Raw genomic sequence first — 15,741 nt, 5'->3', positions numbered from 1 at the left:
TGATCTTTCCCTTGCCCGGGCTGCCACACTCCCAAGGCCCCAGGCTCACCTCCTGGTGGCCCCTGTGGCCCAGCCTGGCCCCTGTCCCTGCACGGCTGGGAGTCAGGGCCACATGCTAGACGTAGTGTTAAACCTTTCAGTGTTTGCACTACTTAGCCCTTCACACTCAGTGTCTCTGTGCCCGCAGGGTCATCACCTGGGGGGTTAGGCCACACTCGTGTGCCTAGGCAAACCGCACTACCCAGCTGTAAAGTGGGACCGATCTCGTCGGAGTCCCAGAGTTCTGAAAGGACCCCACAGAGAGGCCAGCTACCATTACCATTCCATCACAATTCTGTGTAGTAACAATACTGGTGTTATTTCTTACCTCACACCTGCTCTTAACCTGTGACAAGTTGGATAAGGGGCCAAGTGCGTTCTACTGGGTTTGGCAGGGTAGAATCTTCCTGGTAAAATGGCAGACATTGATATTATGGTTCCTGGGGATATTCCCACTTCTTATATAGGACAGAGACCCAGCGTGGGGACCTATGGAGAAATGTGTCATTCAGGGCCAGGAGAGTCAGGATTGTAATTCGGAATTGTAGCACAGTTTCGTGCTCTGGGCTTTGATGGCATCGAGTGGGAGAGTGGGAGAGTGGGAGAGTGTGGGTTCCATGGTCAGGCTAGTGTCGTTCAAAGCCAGGCTTTGCTGTTCGCCTGCCATGTAAACTTGGACCAGTTCCCTACCTCCTCTGAGTCTCGGTCTCCACATCTGTACAATGGGCACATGGTGCTCCCTCCACAGGGTAGCTGAGATGAATAAGTGACTTTAATGTAGGTGAGGCAGCTAGTCCAGAATAGCACCCATGGAAATGTCACTCCTGGTGATTTTCAGCAAAGAAACCAAGTCAGCGCAACCCGCTGCAGGAACTACATCGAACATATGTTTAGAACAGAAGCAGCAGAGTGCAAAGGGCACAGGGAAAGTGGCACAGATGGGTGTCTCTGAGTCAGAGTGCACGACGGCTGGATCATTTGAGGAGGAAGCTGAGTCCCGCAGCGACATCCTCACCCTGACTTTGCTCTGAACAAGAATCCCCCTCCCCGCTGCTGAGGACCTGAGTCAGCCTCAGAGGCACCTGAGGAGAGGAGACTGAGGCCCCAGCGACGGTCATTCTGAGCATCAGGGCCCTTGTCCCCTGCCCCTCCTGGTGGCTCCCTTGCAGAGGCCTTAGCAGCTCAGTAGTCGGGAACACGGTGCGCAGGGGCACCGCTGGTGATGAAGTGTCTCATCTCATGCAGCCTGTTCCTCCATCCACACTGTCCGGCTCCACGTGCCACCAAAAGCCCCTCACCCTGCTCCTGGCACACACTCCCCCTCCCACAGCCATGCACACTTCTGCATTCCAGGGAGAGAGGTGCCGACAGTCACCTCGGCTCTGGCACACCTGGACAGAATCCCCCTTCTCAGGCACTCAGCTAGGAGCAGAGCTACAAGGAGCTCACACTCCCTGGGCTCTCGGGAGCCCATGTCAGCGAGGAGCTTCCTGGGCATGAAAACTAGCACACGTGGTCTTTCCTCCACTCCCCTCACCCAGCTCCACAGGCCTACCTTCCCAGGATGCCCCGATGGCTGGTCCTCATCATGTCTGACATCTGAGCCAGCAACAGCTCTGGATGTGGCCTGACCCACCCTCCTCCAGAGACGGAGCTCCCGCCACCTTCTTTGAAGTATTTATAGTCAGAAATCTCTGCCCGTTGAGAACCACTTCTGCCAGCAGTGAAATGGAGGACTGCATGCCCACCCAGCACTGCTCTCGGCAGCGTGTCTGCAAGGGGTGCAGTTGGAGGAGAGAAGGCAGCCAGGCAGAAGATGCACCGTAAGAAGGGGTGGGACAGTCACAGTAGGGCGGTCATGGCAGCCATCTGGGGATGGAATGGACTGTGGCAGGGGCCGGGGAACAGGCTGTGAACATAGAGCCGGGGCTGGTTAGGACTGTGGCAGCCAGGGTGGTAGGAATGAGGGAGCAGCCCCTTGTCTCCTCTCCCTGCCCCTGCGTGGGCCCCAGCTCGACCCTCTGGCTTCCTTTGTGCTGAGCACCCACAGGTAGGGTTCATGGCAGACTCATTAGTGCAACGGGAAAGCTGGGTAGAGAATTTATTGACGTAACCTGGACTCTTAACACCACGCTCAGCGTAATTCAAAGTACAGCCCGACGTGCGCATGTGAGGAAGAGCCTCTCTGACTCAGGAGCCCAGGAGTATAAATTGGCAGCTGTCAGACTGAGTCTGACTCACAGATATATTTTCTTAGTCTAGCTCACTGTTTCAAAAACTGATGAATGAGTTGTCAACATTTAAAAAAATGGGATTTCAAATTTAAGAGCCTTTATTTCTAGCTTTTCTAGAAAAGGAAAGTGGCACATCTTCCAGCACCAGCCCCACATTCTTGCATGGCGAGAGCTTCCTTCCACACCACGAGCTCAGTAGCAGTGGCCCCTTGACAATTTCGTGTGTGTTCAGCTTACCCCAGACCCCACTGATCCCTATTGTGCCCCACAACCCAGAACAAGTTTCGTTGTATTTACCGTGTGTTCGTATAATTACTTTTCTTAAAATGAAGGGAATGTAGTGTCGCAGGTTTGATTCCCAGTCAGGGTACATGCCTGGGTAGTGGGCTATGACCCCCAGCGGCCGCACATTGATGTTTCTCTCTCTCTCTTTCTCCCTCCCTTCCCTCTCTAAAAATAGGTAGATAAAATCTTTAAAAAAAAAACTTTAAAAATGAAGGGAATGATACCTTCTAAAATCTTTTTCTCTATTCAAAATATGAACACGAAAATCCGAAGAGAGCTTATATTTGAATGAAAATAGGAAAAAGTGTGTCCTCTGATCAGTCAGCATCTGCAGTGTGTCTGGGTGGAAAGAAGCAGCAGCTCTGTTTTCTGACCTCACTCGTCTGCCTTTGTCAGGGCAGAGTTCCGTGCCAAGCTCAGGGGTCCTGGTTACTACAGCATGCCCACCCCCTCTGCTAAAACACTCAGGAGTGACAAGGTCTTCGCCCGACTCCTGACAGGCAGACACAGACACACCTTCCTTAGAAGGGGCCGTATTGTTCAAACACAGACACTTGCGGGAATTAATGGGGCTCTCTGCGATTCTTCCAGGACAATAGACGTTAGCTGGGACATGTGGACACCCTGTTTCCTTGAAGCAGTTATCGACCTGTGGGAGCAAATATTGCTGTTGGTGGGAGAAGCTGGGGAGCAGCTGTAAGCATGAAGGGAGCGCTTTTAGCTCTGGAGAAAGGCAGGATGTGTCATCAGGCTGTCCCCTGGGCCATGCGTTTCGGGGTCTGAGCCCCATGGAGGCCCAGAACCACCGGTGACCTGCTCAGACCCCGGGGGTGGAGGAAAAGCTGCCTCCGGGACAGCGGTGGCTGCCTTTGGAGTCGGATATCCCTGGTCGGGCCACTTAGTGACTGAGCGGCCTTACGCGAGTTACGAAATCCCTCCGCCTGGCTGATCTGCGAATGAGGCTGCTGGGGCAGACTTAACAGATTCGTGTAGGTGTTAAACGAGCCAGTGTCTAGAAAGCACCCAGACCCAGATGGCACACAGTGGGTGCTTCATATGTAAGCTGCTATTATAGCATTGTCCACTCCCTGGTTTCTGAGGTCAGGAAGGCTCGCCTTCCCTCCTCCACCAAAGGCCTGACTGACTCTTCCTCGCTACCCTGGCCCAGCAGAATGTAGAGCCGCTCCTCAGCCTCTCTGCCACGCCACTACTGCCTGCGTGTTACCGGCCATAACGGGAGCTCCTTGAAGGCAGGAAATAGAGCCACGGTCCTTAGTCCACTCTGCTGGTTAGAGTCCCCTATGGCCAGGCGCCCCGGCCTGCCTGGCGGCCGGCTCCCAGCTGATTAACCAGGAGCACCCAGGGCAGGGCAGGGCCTGGACTGAGGACCAGAGGCATCCACATCGCCGGCAGTTCCTTGAAGACATGCAGCCTGTAGAGAAGTTACTACTAGTTTATTTGGGCCAAACTGACAACCATTGCTGTGGAACAACATATCAACGCAGTGAAAAAAATGCTCCAGAGAAGGGCAGTTTTGCAGCTTATTTTATACTCAGAATCAGAGGAGAAGATGGAAGGAGGGTCAGGTGGAGGCCACGGTGGCAGATTAAGGGGGCGGAAGAAAGCACAGCGGGGAAATCACTGGGACTGGATAAAAAGGCAAAATAGAGGAACACGGGCTTCTTTCACATTGGCGGGCACAGGGTAGTTCAGAATTAACACTTACAGCACACAGAGGTGGCGTGGGGGGTGGGGGGCAAGGCAGCCACGAGGGGTTCTGTGGTCTCCTGCCCCAAGGGGTCTGGAAAAGGAGATTTCTCTGACACTTCAAAGGTCTGTTATCTTAGATGCACAAAGACAGATAGGCTCAGCTAAGGTAAAGATTGACCTTTTTAAAAAAATTATTGGGGTGGCATTGGTTAATAAAGTTATACAGGTTTCAGGGGTACGATTCTATAATGCATCAACTGTACACTGTGTTGTGTGTGTTCACCGCCCCAGGTCTCCCTCCCTTGCCATTTATCCCCCCTCACCCTCTCCTACCTCCCAGACTAGAGTACTGGTCACCATACTCTTGTCTGTCTGTGAGGGTTTTATTTTTTTTGCTTAATCCCTTCACCTTTTTCCCCCCACCCCCCAACATCCCTCCTCTCTGACAGCTGTCAGTCTGTTCTCTGTCTGTAAGTCTGTTTCCATGTTGTGTGTTAGTTCAGTTTGTTCATCAGATTCCACATGTGACTGAGAGCACATGGTACTTGTCTTTCTCCGAATGGCCTGTTTTGTTTAGCATAATATTCTCTAGGTCCTTCCATGCTGTTGCAAAGGGTAGGATTTCCTTCTTTGTTACAGCCACGTAGTCTTCTGCTGTGTAAACGCACCACCACCTTTGCATCCACTCATCTACTGATGGGCACTTGCTCATTGTCAAGGAAGCTACAGGCCTCGGACGTGCCTCCCTGCCCTGATCTGCTGATGTTGAGGAATTTTTGTTATCCAGCTCATCCTGTGTGTCCTCCCAGCTGGTAACGCCCCTACGCAGCCTCCCCTGAGGTTTAGGATGTGGCACCTTTGTCACTGGCACTGGGAACCCCGGACCTACTGAACCAGAATCTGCATTTGATGAGAAGCCAAGGAAGGCTGGAGAGGTGCTCCCACCCCCTCCCGCCCCGGTGCGGGCGCTGCGCCAACCCGCAGAGGCTGCTCGGTGGGGGCTCCACTGACGGGCGGACTGAGCCTGCGTGTCACGGTTTCCGGTGGGCTCCACACCCTGTCTCCTGTGCTGTCCCCAAGACAGGTTTTGAACCCAAAAGTAAAACTAGAAAACATCTGGGAATTAAAGATAGACAGCCACCTAAGCTGATAAAATACCTGATAAATGTTTAAAGATTCATTACTGCTGACTTCTTCTCCATTGAACCTCAGAATGCACTGAAAAGAGGGCTGTGGCTATCGTTTTAAGGGTGGTCATGTTGCTGCCTGCAACCAGGTCTGGCCCTGGGGGAGGAGAAAGCCCATCTGTGTGGCTTGTACATGCAGACTCTGGGTGGCTTAAGCCGTTGGCTGACCCCTCCTTGGCTAAGAGGGGCTCAGACACTGGCTTCCAAGCTTGGTCCCCTGGGTCCACTCCCTGGCACCGCCTGACCACTCTCAGCCCTGGGTCTGTCCTGAGGGCCAGGAAGGGGGCAGGATGGATGGGCTCGGGGGCAGCAACGTGCCTGCACTACCTCCTCAAGCTGTCTGCAGCTGTCGGGGACTAGAAGCGGAGAAGCAGCTAGAGCTGCTCTTTCCAACCCAGGGGACATCTGTGGCATAACAGCCTCCCGAGACAAGTGGGTCACGGAAAGCTGTACTCACCGCTGGGCACCCGGGGATCCTTGATCCCAGCCTCCAGGCCACTGTGATTAGAGCACCAATCAGTGTTGCCTCCTTCAGGGATCCCTGTCCCTCGCAGCATTCAGAGCTCCTGGTTCCCACCACGCCTGGGGGATCCCTAGGACCCGCCTCTGGACTTGGTGAACCCTAGTCCCAGTCCCATCGGTCACCTCCTCTGTTCCTCTGCCCCACACTGCTGTTGCTGCGGGAGGGGGCCCATGGGGACCCAGAAAGCTCAGAACAGAGAGGTCCCACAGGGAGGAGGCAGCTCAGGAGCAGGAGAAATGCTTCTCAGCTGAGCACCAGAACAGGCTTCCTCAGTGTAGAAGAGCCAAATGGGAAGTTCTTAGTCTTTCCAGCCCAGCTTCTTGAGGAAACAGAGCAAGGAGGATCCCAAAGAGACGGAGCATGGAGACCCCCTTTTGGAGCAGCGGCATTAGGGACAATGCTTCGCCACACAGCCACCTCGGGTCTGGAGCTGCTGGGTTTGGAGCTCAGCTCTGAGGCATTAGCTGGGTGGCTCTGCGCAAGTCATTGAAGCTCTGTCCAAAGTTCCCCATTGGTGACATGAAGACAGTCCCTCCCTTGTAGTGGCAAATGACATGAAACACGATGTTGGTGGTGGGCACTGGGGGCCGGTGGCTCTCCTCTCTCATCCCTGAATTGCCTGAGGCACTGGGTGGGCCTGTCCTCCCCTGTCCCAACCCTACCCCCAGATAGAAAAGAAGAAGAAGAATAGCCAGCTCTTCAGAGAGCTTTGACAAGCCAGGCCCTGTTCTCAACATCTCTCATTTGACCTTCACAGTGGCCCTTTGGGGTTGGCACCATTATCATCTGTTTCACAGGTAAAGTAACCGAGTCTTGGAGAAGTCACTTCCCCAAGAGTCCCAGGCTCAAGGTAGAGTAGGGATCTAGGCGGTCTGATGCCAGAGTCCACTTGCCTGACTATCACCTGCCTCTCCCTTCTAGACAGTTAGTGTTTAATTTCTGTCATAACAAATGACTACCAGCTTCATTTAATGGCTTAAAACAATGCCCGTCTGTGAGCGCACAGTTCTGTGGGTCTGCAGTGTGGGCACGATGGGTGACCTCTGTTCTCTGCTCAGGGTGTCACCAGGCTACACTCAGGGGTTGGCCAGCGCCTTCTTCTCTGGAACTCGGGGCCTCTTCCAACCTCCCGTGGTTGGTGCAGAATTTAGTTCTTTGTGACTTGCAGGGTGGAGGTCCCTGTGTCCTTGCTGCTGTCAGCTCTTAAGAGGTCACCTGTACTTCTTGCTCCATGACCCCCTCTATCTCTAAAGCCAAAGAGGAGGATTCCCTTTCTTAAAGTCACCTGTACCATAACGATCCAATGATGCAAGTGAGTGTCCTGTCCCCAAGTCTGGAGGAGCATCTTGTGAGCATCTGAGAATCAGCCTTCCTATACCAAGTGCGTTCTCTGTTGGTAACTCCTTTACCACTCTGGTGTAGTGACCTGGAGGATGTCTGGGGGCACCGTTAAGAGTGTTTTCATGTTTGAACACCCAGTACAGCCCTGTGGATTCATACAGAACAGCATACAGATGCCCCAGTGGGAGATGTGAGTACATCCTCCTGCACCACTCTCCCTCCAGCCTCGTCCCAGATCTCCAGTCTCGGGGAACGCAGGCTCGGACCCAGCCTATATGAGAGAGAAAGGAGGAGACCATTAAGGATGTCTGCTATTTGCATCTCCACAGTAGGGAAACTGAGTCTGAGACAGGACTCCCCACCCAGTGCTCTCTTCAGGGAACCCTGCCAGCACCCACATGCAGCTCCCGTCCAGCAGCAGTGACCATGACTCTTGCCTTTCCTGAGCTCCCCCATGACGTGGGGGCGAGGGGAGGAATGGAACGCTTAACACACAAGTCTGCTTAAATGGATGCGACACTCGTCGGTGTATCATTGAAAATACAATTTCCTTTGATTTTGCCTCTTTTGGTGCCTTCTCCTCGTGTGTTTTGATATCAAAGAGATTGCACCACTTTGTTGGACTCTAAGCTCCATCTTTCCTGGGAGCTTTCATCACATCTCAGTACAGCTTTCCACTCAGGGACACCGGAAGGATTAAAGATGAAGAGCGTCAAGGGGCTGGGGGAGGGTCAGCAGGGTTTGCTCAGGTCGAAGCCTTTCCCTGGCCCTGTGGAGAGCAGCTGTGGAACCAGCCTTACCCCGCCTCTCCTGCCACAGACAGTTCGCAAGACCCCTGGCTTCCCAGGGGTGGTGCCAGAATGCAAAGCAAGCAGGGCTGGATCCGCATCGACCTTCATTGCTTCATCTCCAGCTCTTAGCACAGGAGATGGGCTCCCGTAGATCCTCAGCTAATGCTTGCTGAATAGATGCATAAATTAATAGGATGCATCTTGAAAATCTTACAGAAGAATCTCCCTTGTCCCTATATACCTTTTTCTCTCCATGGGCCCAGAGCACTGGAGGTTAAGATTTCTCAAATGGGCATTTCACTTGCTCTTTGAAGAGATCTGAGGGGTAGAGGCTCCAAGCCTTTCAGCTCCAAACCTGTCTGGCAAATCACACATTGTGTGTGTGTTGGGGGGGGGGGGGGGCATGGAGGTGGGTTTCCTACACTTGACCTAGATGCTTAGACCTCTTTCTTCATCTTTAAGATGGGGTTAATGGAATATTGCATTACATTTCAATTCAAGGAGAGCTGATGAATATATATGTTTGTAGTCAGACATTCTTTCCCTGGGCCCCACAAGCCCCCCAGGGTGGATGGGCAGGAGATAGCACTCATACGTTATAGCAGTAAACTGAGGCAAAGACGGGACCATGTCTTTGGATCACAGAGCAAGTTCGCTGGAAGCTGAGTGGGAATCCAGGTCTAGGCTGAGCGAGGAATTGCTGCTGCAGGCAATTCCAGTCCACATGGAGAATGCATCCCAGCACCAAATTGGAAGTAAACCTCCCTTTCCTGTCCGCTGGACGCCAGAGCTCTCCTCCAACCTGGGCTGACGTGTCCTAGAAAACATTGTTCTGTTCGTGGGACCACATGAGGCCTTCTCCTACAAGGATACACGGAAGTGTGTTTAAAAATAAAGAAGGAAACAGTGCAGAAAATCAGCAGAAAGCTGTTGGCCGAAACAGCTGAGGGCAGGAGAACGAGCTCTCCCAGGTTCCCTGGCCAGGAACCGTCCCCTGGCACCGCACTGCTCGGCCTGACGTGGGCTGGGGGACTCCCAGCGGCCCTCCCTGCAGTTCCCGCCTGCGTCCCGACAGCTGAGGTCCCCGGGGCCACACAGGGCTTGGGATCCGCAGCATGTCTCACTGTTTCTGGGCATCTCCTGTTACGTTTTCAGTGAAAGGTCCCCTCCCCAGAGACAGAGCAAAATTGTGCCTGCGATCCCTCAAAGCTGCACCAAGCACATCTTGTGTTTATCTTTGTAACTGTCATGGCAGAGCAGGGAGCAGGTGGCCCTGTGCACAGGGGAACTGGGCAGCGATGTCGGAGACCAACGACCCTCCCGTGTGGTATGGCAAAGGTTGTCTTGGAATTGCTGCAACACCCCAGGCAGCAGAGGAAAACCTCTGAGAGGCGAGCCTCCTCTGCCTCTCCGTAGTGGGTGAACACTCCCTCGTGCAGTCACCGAGGCAGTTGGCTCCACGGGGTAGAGAACATGCATCCGGGTTGTTCTACTGGGGACACAGTTTCTGGGGAAGGCGGAAACCTGCGAATCAAGAAAAGCTTGACTATAAAGATGAATAAGGACTGAATGATAGTTTCCCCACAGGTGACTTCTCCCAAGAGCAGAAGCTCATAGAACTTTCTGGAAGAGCAGCTCATCAGTCTAAGCATGAGCCATACACATCCACTCTGCAGGCTGTGGAGGGTGGGTGCCGTGGAAGGTGGAGGCCATGGAGGGTGGGTGCAGTGAGCTCTCAAGCTGCAAACCTGACTCAGCTGTTCGCTGCTTGAGCTTCATTTTCCTCGTCTGAAGATTGGACAGATAATAACAGCACTTGTCTAATAGCTTGTTGGGAGGATTATGAATGAGGGTATAAATTTCCTAGCATAGTGCCTAGATCATGAATGCTGAGAAAATTTAACCTGCTATTCCTAGCTCGGAGATTCTCACGCTGTCTCCTAGCTTCTTTAGTGTCTTAAAGCATCTTACAGAGGTGGGAGCCGATCATCAGAAAAACAGACCGAGGGCTGCAGGTTTCTGGGTGTTTCTTTAAAGTGCAGCATGTACTCCAAAAACATCTTAGAGTCTTTTTAAAATTTATTCTTTACTGAGATACAATGGACATATATCATTATATTAGTTTTAGGTGCATAATATAATGATTTGATACACATATATATTACAAAATGATCACCACAAGGAATCTAGGTGACTTATTCACCATGTAACCCTTCACCATGCAGAGTTACAAAATTTTTTTCTCATGATGAGAACTTTTAAGATCCATCTCTTAGCAACTTTCAAGTACACAGTGCAGCACTGTTAACTGTAGTCGCCGTGTGGTACGCGATGTCCTCAGGACTTAAAACTGAAGTTCGTGCCTTTTGAACCCTTCACCCATTTTTATTCATTGCTGCCCCTGGCAACCCCCAATCTGTTCTCTCCATGAGGCTGGTTTTATTTTTAAATTCCACATATAAGTTCACAGCCGTTTGAAAGTCTCGGGGCATTAACAACTTGCCCACCTCAGTTTTTTGGAGGGCAAAGAATTACTGCAACAGATAATTTTTTAAAAGATTTTGTTTATTTATTTTTAGAGAGGGAAGGGAGGGAGGGAGAGAGAGAGAGAGAAACATCAACGTGCGGTTGCTGGGGGCCGTGGCCTGCAACCCAGGTATGTGGCCTGACGGGGAATCGAACCTGTGACACTTTGGTTCTCAGCCCACACTCAATCCACTGAGCTACACAAGCCAGGGCGCAACAGAAATTTTAATGGTGGGTCTATACAGTCATCAGTCATGTTAGTGAGTGCTCGGGCAGCCACAGGCTCCCCACTCAGACAGTAAGTGACCACGTGGCGAATCAGGCACCTGCTGCCTCTTCCCTCCTGTTTGCTGCTAAAATCTCAGGTAATAGGAAGGGAGATGGGGAGCAAAAATGAAAGAGCGCAGGTTTGGGCCTGGCAAGCAAGAATCCAAATATTAGCTCTGTCACTTAATTGTTGGGCAGCCCAGGTGTCGTGTAACCTCTTTGGGGTGTTTTCTCATTCATTTATCTGTTTATTCAAGCAGCTCAAGGAGCACTTTTTGAGAACATAGAATATGCCAGGCTGTGATCAAAACAGACACAACTGTGCCCTTGCAGGACTTACATTCCAAAGCAGGGAAAGAGACTGTTAGAAATAAACATGATGCATAAGCAAATCAGATAGTCTTTCTATGATGGAGGTGATGAGATTTTACTCCGGTGGGTGGCTGTGGTGGATACAAGTGACAGTCCACATAGAATACATGGACTATGATAAAGAGAGGAAACATCAGTGTGTGACTACCTCTCAAGCGTGCCCTACTGGGGACTTGGCCGCAACCCAGGCATGTGCCCTGACTGGGAATCGAACCAGCAACCCTTTGGTTTGCAGGCCAGCACTCAACCCACTGAGCCACACCAGCCAGGGCTCCTTCACTAGTTTAAACACTTGATCTTCTGTGCACTAGCTGAGAGGCTTCTGAGAGCCCGGAGGCAGGAATGCCCTTGAAGTCTTGCATTTCTGGGCATGAGAACAGCCCACTTCACTGACGATGTCTTTTTTAACTCAGGTGTCCTGGCTATGGCTGGTGATTCTCGGAATGCTATGAACCAGAATATGGAGATCGGAGTTACTCCCAGGGACCCCAGGAAGATCCCCAAACAGGCACGCGATGACCTTCCCATCGCCACAGACCACACCCGCCTGCTGGCGGAGGGCAAGAAGCCCCGCCAGCGCTACATGGAAAAGAGCGGCAAGTGCAACGTGCACCACGGCAACGTGCAGGAGACCTACCGGTACCTGAGCGACCTCTTCACCACGCTGGTGGACCTCAAGTGGCGCTTCAACCTGCTGGTCTTCACCATGGTCTACACCGTCACGTGGCTGACCTTCGGTTTCCTCTGGTGGCTCATCGCTTACATCCGGGGTGACCTGGACCATGTTGGCGACAAAGAGTGGATTCCTTGTGTGGAAAACCTCAGTGGCTTCGTGTCTGCCTTCCTGTTCTCCATTGAGACTGAGACCACCATCGGGTATGGCTTCCGCGTGATCACGGAGAAGTGTCCAGAGGGGATCGTCCTCCTCATGGTCCAGGCCATCCTGGGCTCCATTGTCAATGCCTTCATGGTGGGGTGCATGTTTGTCAAGATCAGTCAGCCGAAGAAGAGGGCGGAGACCCTCATGTTCTCCAACCACGCGGTCATCTCCATGCGGGACGAGAAGCTCTGCCTGATGTTCCGCGTGGGGGACCTTAGGAACTCCCACATCGTGGAGGCCTCCATCCGCGCCAAGCTCATCAAGTCCCGGCAGACCAAGGAAGGGGAATTCATCCCCTTGAACCAGATTGACATTAACGTGGGCTTTGACACAGGGGATGACCGCCTTTTCCTGGTGTCACCCCTCATCATTTCCCATGAGATCAATGAGAAGAGCCCTTTCTGGGAGATGTCTCGGGCCCAGCTACATCAAGAGGAGTTTGAAATCGTGGTCATTCTAGAAGGCATGGTAGAGGCCACAGGTAAGACACTTTACCTTCTTCAGCCCTTTCAACACCTAGGAGCCTAGGCCCCTGGGATTCCAGAAGATGGAAATTCTTGCCTGAGAACCCTGACATGACAGAGTCAACTAGCCCAATGCCTAAGTCGTGATATGAGGGGTGTTGTTGCTCAGAACAGAGTAATAACAACAGCTACTGTTCACTGAGCCTGCCCAACTTCCAGGCACTGTTCTAACTGTAAACGTGTAAGATCTCGTGTATGCCCTCCACACCCCTCTGAGATACCGTAGCATTTCTTACATCCCAGACTAAGAAACAGAGGCACAGACAGGCAAGTTATTTGTCACAGAGGGGTGCCACTAAGCAGTAGGGAAAGGATGCACATCAAGGCAGGCACCCCAAGGCTGCCATTGGTTTCCAACAGGCTACACCGCTGGCCTCCTCCTGTCCTGGAGCAGGTGTTGACCCAAAAATAGCTGTGTGATCAAATAACTTTGGGACTCACAATGTTACAGGTGGGCACCAGCAACCAGGTTCTTGGTGATCACAAACAAAGAATTGAACCAAACACACAGAGTTTATAGCATAAAGAGAGAGAGCAGGTTTATTAAGTGATAGTACACTCCACAGAACATGGGAGCGGGCCAACTCTGAGCAGAGATTGACCTCATGGGCTGGAGGGATTCTATTCTTATAGGACAGATCCTTCCTGGCTAGTTTTGGCTGACTTCTATTGCACATATACAAGTAGTTGTATTTTAAAGCTACTGTGCACGTGGTCTCCCATGATTTTCCTTGATTGGCCACCGGAGAGGGGAGTCCCACAGTCTTAATTTAGTATAATGTTATTATAATGAAGCAGGGGTCGTGTAGTGTCTTCTGCGCAGGTGCATTCATGAGTCACCACGATTTAGCGCTTTTCCAAAAAGCAGGAACAACTGGTCTTACAGGGTCTCTGTCTTGTAGGGATGTCTTTTATCTTAGCCCTGGGGCACCTCCGGAGTTTCCTCCTTCCTGACTATCTCCTGCCTCATCCGGGTTAAACAAAGGAACCTGGTTGTTAACAGCAGGACTTGATGGTGTCTTCACATGTTGTGAGTTGCTTCATGAGCAGAAGAGAGTGAGTGGCATTTCCCAAACTCAAGGACTCCCCAAGTGCCAGAATCCTCTCTTCAAAGAGACACCCGTGCCCCAGACTTGTGGGAGGGGCTGTGTGGCTTACCGTCCCCCCCACCCTGCCCCCAGCTTCTGGCTCAGTGAGCACTGGGTGTGCAGAAAACCGTACCCACACCCAGGTATGCCCACACCACGCCCTCCTCACAGCCAGCCTGGCCCTCCCCGCTCAGCTCTGCACTCTGACGGGCATCTGGCCACTGAGTGTCCACCACCCCTTAGTCACGGTGGAGCACTCAGGGAGCCCCAGACCTGAAGAGTCCAAGTCCCCACCCCCACACTGGCCAAACCTCCAGGGGTAAGGAGCCCTCCGGCAAACCCTGCACCCCGCTCCTTATTCCCACCCCTCTTCTTGTCCCTTTTCTCTTTTTTTTTTTTTCACTGAGCAGACTGAACATTTGTAGAAAACTCACTTGTAAAAAAGCTGTGCTCATTTTTGCCACAGTGCCACAGGGCCAGCCTCCATCCATTTCACAGGCAAGGCATCTGCAGGGGCAGCTCCTGCAGAGAAGAAGCAGTCACAGCCAGGCTTCTCACTTACAAACGCAGAGCCTCCATTCTCCACACCACACTGCCCCCTAAATGTTAGGCACTGGTCACAAAGGTGGCCGAAGGAGACTCCCTCTCCTTTCAGAAAGCTGGTTGCTGGGTGGAAGAGGCTTACAGGGTAGCCACAGATCCTCTCCCATGTGCAGCCAGAGGGACCTGGCTGGGGTACAAAGGGGCTCCAAGGGCTGGTGCAACCAGGCTTTGGCCATCAGCTGGGCCACACAGAGTCTGGCCAGGCAGCATGTGGTGGCAGCTGCAGGAGCCCCCGGGGCTGAGGACAGTGGGGATGCTGGAGGCCTCCTCCAGCAGGGTTGGGGGCCCAGAGGTCATGCTCCCTTGACACTAGGCTCAGGGCCAGAACGCAGGCCAAGTTTCTGGAGAAGGAGCTCAACTCCAAGGCCACAAACGAAGGGTCAGATCAGACATGTGGGGACAAATAGGAAGGCACTCTCCGGCCACCCTCACTGCCACCTGATGCCGGGGAAGTGGATTTTGAGCCCACCCAGCCAGCTTCCTTCCTCTTGTCTCTTTCCAAGCCAGTGGCCTGCAGTTGACTTGCCCTCTCTGGCTGACATCTCCCCATCAGTGACCTGAGTCACCCTTGCTGCTGTCCTTGGGGCTGCAGGGAGACCAAGGAGATAAAGGGAGGAGGCCACGCCCACCCCACGTCTGTTCTGATCTCAGTGACTTGAGTGGTTTGATCGCCACATGTGTTGAGCCTGCAGGCTGTGGGTTCAGGCCCAGGTCCAAGCAGCACAGCTCAGCCAGACCTGCCTTGTGGATGGGGGTTGCATGTGTAAGTGAAATAACATCAAAAGCATGGTGCTTGGCACCTCAGTGGGCCTCCATCCTTTCCAAGTGCATTGGAAGATGACTGCCAAGGGCACAGGTGGCGTCTCTAGCTATAGGGTCACCCACAGTCCACCCAGGAAGGGGGACAGAGAAGAGCAGGAAGAGCCCCAGAGGCGTGGCCCCTGGGCTCCTGTGGAGGCCCTGTTCAGCCATCTTTCTTAAAGCCCGCAACCTGCAGACCTCTGCCCCGGCTGCTTCCCGGCTGATCAGTACCCAGCTCGGGCCCCCGAAGCTCTGCTGATGCTGGGGTTGGGCAACGAGGGGACTAAATGGCAGGGCTTGACCCAGGCAGCCCCCACCCCCACCCCCAGAGCAGAGACCTGGCTACTAACCAGAGCCTAAAGTGCATGGGCTGCCCTGGGGTTGCCAGATATGGGGCACGCAGTGGTGGGCAGCAGACTTTGACCTGACAAGTGTGTATGAGACCCCCCTCCAAAGAAAGACCAAAGCTGAAGCGGCTTCTCCTTCAGTTCCCAAGGAGCCCTTGTGTACACCTTCCTTGACCAGAAGATTACGTATCAGAAAGCTGTTTTCTTGCTACCCTAAGCACAG

General features: G+C 52.8%; 1 protein-coding gene across 1 annotated transcript in view; it reads left to right on the top strand.

The window, feature by feature from the left end:
* KCNJ5 (potassium inwardly rectifying channel subfamily J member 5) overlaps positions 1 to 15,741 on the top strand; it is a 29,675-nt gene that overhangs the window by 11,340 nt on the left and 2,594 nt on the right. The window contains exon 2 of the mRNA XM_045860130.1: positions 11,689 to 12,636. Coding sequence (XP_045716086.1) covers positions 11,700 to 12,636 — 937 coding nt within the window. The 5' untranslated portion in view covers positions 11,689 to 11,699. The remainder of the gene's footprint in view (positions 1 to 11,688; positions 12,637 to 15,741) is intronic.

Source organism: Phyllostomus hastatus, unplaced genomic scaffold (assembly GCF_019186645.2).
Source record: "Phyllostomus hastatus isolate PE091 unplaced genomic scaffold, TTU_PhHast_1.1 phas_scaffold_193, whole genome shotgun sequence".
NCBI classification, from domain to species: Eukaryota; Metazoa; Chordata; class Mammalia; order Chiroptera; family Phyllostomidae; genus Phyllostomus; species Phyllostomus hastatus.
The sequence above is the reverse complement of the archived record's forward strand: the minus strand, read 5'-3'. Positions and strand labels throughout refer to the sequence as shown.